The sequence below is a fragment of the Mus pahari genome, chromosome 10 (genome assembly GCF_900095145.1).
Source record: "Mus pahari chromosome 10, PAHARI_EIJ_v1.1, whole genome shotgun sequence".
Classification (NCBI taxonomy): domain Eukaryota; kingdom Metazoa; phylum Chordata; class Mammalia; order Rodentia; family Muridae; genus Mus; species Mus pahari.
Window position 1 is genome coordinate 39,358,827 of NC_034599.1, and position 6,183 is coordinate 39,365,009.

General features: G+C 51.8%; 1 protein-coding gene across 2 annotated transcripts in view; it reads right to left on the reverse strand.

Moving 5' to 3' along the window:
- Positions 1-341: 341 nt before the first annotated feature.
- The window catches only part of Nlrx1 (NLR family member X1), a 15,871-nt gene continuing 10,029 nt past the window's right edge, over positions 342-6,183 (reverse strand). For both annotated transcript variants that reach the window (XM_021207235.2, XM_029543648.1), the window contains 4 exons: positions 3,987-4,582; positions 3,087-3,173; positions 1,578-1,829; positions 342-1,112 (listed from right to left, as the gene is read on the reverse strand). In XM_021207235.2, coding sequence (XP_021062894.1) covers positions 791-1,112; positions 1,578-1,829; positions 3,087-3,173; positions 3,987-4,582 — 1,257 coding nt within the window. In that variant the 3' untranslated portion in view covers positions 342-790. The remainder of the gene's footprint in view (positions 1,113-1,577; positions 1,830-3,086; positions 3,174-3,986; positions 4,583-6,183) is intronic.

The following is a 6,183-nucleotide window of genomic DNA, read 5'->3' on the forward strand; positions in this document are numbered from 1 at the left end:
GGGCGTCAGATCTTGTTACGGATGGTTGTGAGCCACCATGTGGTTGCTGGGATTTGAACTCTGCACCTTTGGAAGAGCAGTCGGGTGCTCTTACCTGCTGAGTCATCTCTCCAGCCCTTCTTCTCTGCCTTTTCACTATTCTCTTTTTAGCTTACTGAGCATGCGTGGCAGAGCTCAGCTTGATGGGGATGCCAGCGCCCAGGCCTTAACACCAAGAACTCCAGCAGCGCGACGACGCTACTGCCTGAGTCTGGTGGCCAGGAGCCATCTGCAGTAGAAGGGAAACCAAACCCTTTCTTGGAAGCACCAAGCAAGGAAGTGGAGACCGCAGGGGGTGGAAGACACACAGCTTTTTAATAGCAGCAAGGTGGGCACACTTGTCCCTAGTAGCCTTGGAGCCATCGATCCCGTGCATTTGAGAGACATGAGGCTGGGAAAGCACCAGTGTGAGGGCATTCTGTGTCCAGAGGTGAGCATAAGGCAGGATGGAGAGCCGTCCAGTACATCTGCTGGCTGGCAGAACCCCCCCACCCCCCAGCATAGCAAACACAATCAGAGGCCAAATCCTTAGTCCCTCTAGGCTAAGGGAGAGGTGACATGTTCCATATCCAAGTCCAACATCAATTCACTGCATTCGACCTTGGGAACTCTAGGCTGGACCTGCTGGGGTGGGTACAGCACAGTTTTACCCATTGCTTTGACCCCAGAGTTGAAGGGATCTTTCTGGAAGGAGTTGTACAAGCCAGGAAGCCACAGAGGAAGCCAATGCTCCCACAGTTCTGTCACTGTCTCAGTGTCCAGAACCTCCCAGTTGCTCCAGAAGAGTCTTCACCTCGCTCTCCACTCGCAGAAGCTGAGCCTTGCGCCAGGGATTAAGGGTGGCGCCCCGGCTGTCTTCCAGATCACGGAGCAGCAGCTTGAGATGCCTCTGGACCCGGAGCGGGTCCCAGCTGTTGAGGTTGCGCTGGACTTCACTAAGGATCACTGACCAGTACTCAGACACCGCCGTCCCCTCTGTCAGCGAGGCTACGACCTGGGCACCACCTTCAGCAGAGCCCCCCAAATCCCTCAGAACCTGGCGGCCCTCTGAACTCAGCTCATTGAAGTAGAGGCTGGAGAAGAAAGAGATGGGAGGATGTCATTCATCAGGGTTTTGAGAAGAAAGGCCCAAGGTAGATAGGCAGAGAGCCGGGAAGCCTTATAATTCCTTACAGGCTGTGGAATGGGAGGGGCCAAGCATGTGTAATAAGATCTGAGGACAAAGCTCGGGTGGTAGAATGCTTAGCATGCACAGAGCCCTGGGTTCACTCCCTAGCATCGCAAAAAGACTCTGCAATAAGCCAGAGGCAGAGGTAGAAGCTGATGGAAACATATGGTGTGACCAGAGACAGCAGTCCTGGGAGAAATGGTGGTAGGGTAAGGGACAGGGGACTTGGGTTAGCTCAGTACCCAGCAAACTAGGATCAATCAGAAAGGGAATCCAGAGAGTAGGTTCAAAAACGGCACCCCCAGGGAAGGAAGAACACACTAAAGAGAAGCAACAAGCGGACTGGGACAAGACCAGGAACAGGACTTACTGCAGCAGCTCCAGGGACGGGTGCTTCCGAGCAGCCTTAGCCAAGGCCAGAGCGACTGTGTCACCAGCACCATTGTAGGCCACGTTCAGCTCCTGCAGTTGTTTGTTTCGGTCCAGCTGGGCAGCCAGCAGTTCCAGTCCCTCGTCTCCGAGGTCAGTGTGCAGCAGGGACAGGTGTGTCACTGAAGTGTTTCCCGCCAGCCCGTCCATCAGCAAGCCCACACCAGCTGCTGTCAGTGGGTTGTTGGACAGCCTGTGGGCCACAGGCGAGGCAAGGTTGGGGGGGCGGGGCATTGTAGATACCCAAACTGGGTGCTAGGACGTTGGCCAAAGGGGGCACATCTGGGTTGGAGGCCAGTCTGAACACAGAAATGGGACCCAGGCAAAGGGACAGCGAAATGAGGAGTGGCTTCCTTCCTCTTCTGTTCCTAACAGTCTTACACCTTCCTCCACAGCCTCCCCAGCCTCTGGTCCCCCCTCCTCTCTGGTTCCATCTTTCTACAGTCACACTCCCCACCCCCTTTTCATTAAAAACAAAACAAAACAAAGCATTTACTTATTCCGTGCGTGTGTGCCTGTGGGAGTGAAGTGGGGGAGGGGAAGGGAGGGGCACAGGAGGTCAGAGGATACTTGTGCAGAACCAGTTCTTTCCTTCCAACCAATATGTGAGCCCAGGGGATTAAACTCAATTTTTCAGGCTTGGCACCAGCCACTTTCACCTTCTGAGCCATCGCACTAGGGGTCCCCCCCTTGAGTCCCTTTTCTTCTTCCTCATTCACCTCTCCTGGTTCTCATTAGAAACAGGGGCCCCCAGGCATCCTAGGAAATCAGCCAATACCTTGGGAGCAACTAGAGAGTACCCAGCATGATGGTGAGTCTGCAGGGATGAGGGATCCTGTTGCCAGGCAACTGGCCCAGGAATTACTGCAGCCTTCCTGTCCCCCTGGCTGATATTAGCCAGGAGAAAGGCTTTCTTAGCACCCACTCTGGGTGTCTTCCTTGTTCCTTTATATTTATTTCAGTTTGTTTGTTTGTTTGTTTGAGACAAGTTTCTCGTGTAGTCCTGGCTATCCTGAAACTTGCTCTATAGACCAGGGTGGCTTTGAACTCGGAGATCTGTGCCTTCCTAGTGCTCAGATTAAGGTTGTGTGCCACCACCTTGCTCCTTTCAGATTCTTGTGATGCGCCGGGTGTGGTGGCGCACGCCTTTAATCCCAGCAACTCTGGAGGCAGAGGCAAGCGGATTTCTGAGTTGGAGGCCAGCCTGGTCTACAAAGTGAGTTCCAGGACTGCCAGGTCTATACAGAGAAACCCTGTCTCGAAAAAAAAAAAACAGCAAAACAAACAAACAAACAAAAAACCCCAGATTCTTGTGATGGTCCTGGGCAGGGAGCCAGCCAGGGCCCAGATACTCTCTCTCCTGGGGCCAGGGCAGCCTCTGTTCTCACCACATCTGAGGCCATCGGAGGAGCCCGAGCCTCCCACCAGGCCCCTGCTACCGGACACTCACCTAAGAGTGGTGATCTGGCATTGATCATGTAAGAGCAGGTCTCGGAGGTCTCGGCAGGCCTCAGGGCCCAGATTGTTGAGTTGCAACCTGGAGCAGAAGGTGGCAGGAGAGGGGAGGCAAGAGACCAAGCAAGCAGGTCAGCACGGGGGGGGGGGGGGGGGGGGGTGTCTTCCCCGTGGTGTGTGCCTCCTTACCAGCCTGCTTCCTGCCATCTACACATTCCTTGCCCCCTGTTGCTCAAGTGGCCTCTGCCCTCGGAACTTCTCCATCCTGCCCTGCTGTGCTCTGCTGAGTCAGGGGACATGGGATGGAGGCCTGTGGATGTACTGCAGGAGCCTTTGAGAGGGAGCCTGGTTTGAGGGTCAGGTAGGGAGAGATCTGTGCTTATAGAGCATTAACTAGCCGGGGCTTTGAGTCCCAACACAGTGGATTGTTGTAAAGCGAGGTATCTCCATGTGCCTTCAGGGCCTTCCTGCACACAGCTGTCTCCTTCTCTGCTCTTCTGCCATGTTGCAATGCAGCCTCCGAGAGCTTTACCAGAAGACCAACCCATGCATAGCCTTTTAGCTTCCAAAACAAAGCTCTTTCCCCTTCCTTTTTCTTGAGTCAAGGTCTTAATATAGCCCAGGCTGGCCTGGAATTCACTATGTAGCCCATGCTGGACTCACAGCACTGCTTCAGCCTGTTTTTTGAATATTGAGATTACAGGTGTGCGCCGTCTGGCAGACCTCTTTTCTTTAGAAAGTAGCTGGCCTTCGGTTTTTTTAGAGTAACAGAAAGCTGACTCATGTGTGCCCCTGGCCCTTCTTCATTCCTTTGGCCTCCCTAGCATCTTCTCTCTCCTGCTGCTCCTCCCACCCTTTCCTCCCTTCACGCCTGTGCATAAGGACTAGTCCTCACCCCAGTTTCCGGGCACGCAGGAGAACAGGCATGAGAGTGTGTAGCCCAGCGGAATCCAGCTGGCAGGAGGCCAAGTTCACCTCATCCAGGGGGTGCCTTCCACTTCCCAGTACAGAGGCCACCACTGTGCACTTGAGGGGCGTCATGCGCACACCTGCTAAATTGAGCTGGCGTAGGGAGCCCAGCACCTCAGCTGAGAAGCGCTGGTTCTGGAACTCATAGTGGAAGAAGAGATGGTCAAGAAGCTCCGAGGGGGGCAGCACCTGCCGACCCATCTTCCCCAGCTTCTTCTTGATGGCCTGGGCATTCTCCAGGGCATCCAGGTTCTGGATGGGACAGCCAAGCTTAGCCAGCACCGCCCGGTTGTGGGCGGAGAGAAGACCACCCATGAACATGGGGAAGAGCTCAAAGACTTCATCCTCAGAGGGCTCATCAGGGTGGCGCCGGGGGCCCTCTACACCCAGGATGCTGGCCCCCATCTGATCCAGAACATCGTCATTGTAGTAATCTTCCTCCCGGAACATCTCCAGCACCATGGCCTGGGCCACTGCTTCCCGACTCTTACTCACCATGCGCCCAAACACTCTCGGAACTACCTGGAAAAGAAGCGTAGGAGGGGGTGTGGCCTTCCGAACATCAATCAAGCCTCCAAGTTTCAGGTGAAGAGAGATACACGCCGACTGTTCTAACCTTGGGGTCTCCCCTTGAATTCACAATATCATTTGCAGATAGGGCTACTTCCCCTTGATGGGACACCCTCCATGGCTTCCTGCTGCCCATGAGGCAAACTCCAAACATTTGGCCTGAAATACTTGTCTCATGCATCCAGATTTTAAGGATCTCTTCCTTTTGCCCAAGTACCAGTTCATTTCCCAGTCCAGGAGGTGGAGAGAAGAATGAATACATATAGTTGTCCCTCCACACACAGTTGATTCTGGATCCCTCATGGATATCACATATGCCTGGATGCTCAAGTCCCTTATATAAAATGAGTCAGTATTTGTGCATATAGTTTACGCATGCCCTACTGTATATTAAATAAACTCTGGACTACTTGAAACACTTGATACAATATAAATGCTAAGTATAGAATGGTTATGTGGTAGCTATTCGTGCTGGATAAACAGCACTGTATTGTGTTGAAAAGGACCTGTGTATTTTAATACAGGTACTTTTTGTGAGGGCTGTGTTGAGGATTGAACCTAAGGGTTCACGGGTGCTAAGCACGTGCTCAGTCACGGGACTACACCCCACTCCATTTACATTTGCTTTGGTTTTAGTTATTTTTATTTTTAATATTATGTGCATGAGTATACGGTACCTGCAAGTATGTATGTGCACCATGTGTGTGTCTGGTGCCTGTGGAGATCAGAAGAGGACATTGAATCCTCTGGGACTAGAATTATGGATGGTTGTGAGCCACCACATGGACACTGAGGACAGAGCCCAGGTCCTCTGCAAGAGCAAGTGCACTCAACCACTGAGCTACCTGTCTCCCTAGCTCCTTGCATTTCTTTTAAAGACTTTTTTTTATTGTTTTTTTTGTTGTTGTTGTTGTTGTTTGTTTTTTGTTTTTCGAGACAGAGCTTCTCTGTGTAGCCCTGGCTGTCCTGGAACTCACTTTATAGACCAGGCTGGCCTCTAACTCAGAAATCCACCTGCCTCTGCCTCCCGAGTGCTGGGATTAAAGGCGTGAGCCACCACGCCCGGCTTAAAGACTTTTTTAAAATTATATGTTTGTGTGTAGGTATTTGCATATGAGTGCAGGTGCCCAAAAAGGTCAGAGGAAGTTGGGCCTCACCAAGGCTGGAGGTACAGGTGGTTGTGAACCACTTAACATGAGTGCTTAACTCAGGTCCTCCGCAGAGGCAAAAGGATTTCTTAACTCCTGAGCCATCTCTCCAGTTCTCTGAAATCTTTTTTCAAATCTTTTCCTCTATTGAGTTTTTGTTTTCTTTTTCTTTTTCTTTCTTTTTTTTTAATAGGCTCTTGCCAGGAAAGAGTGGTGAATGCCTTTAATCCCAGCACTTGGGAGGCAGAGGTAGGCAGATCTTTGAGTTCGAGGCCAACCTAGTCTAGAGAATAAGTTCCAGGACAGCCAGGACTATGAAGAAGAAGAAGAAGAAGAAGAAGAAGAAGAAGAAGAAGAAGAAGAAGAAGAAGAAGAAGAAGAAGAAGAAGAAGAAGAAGAAGAAGA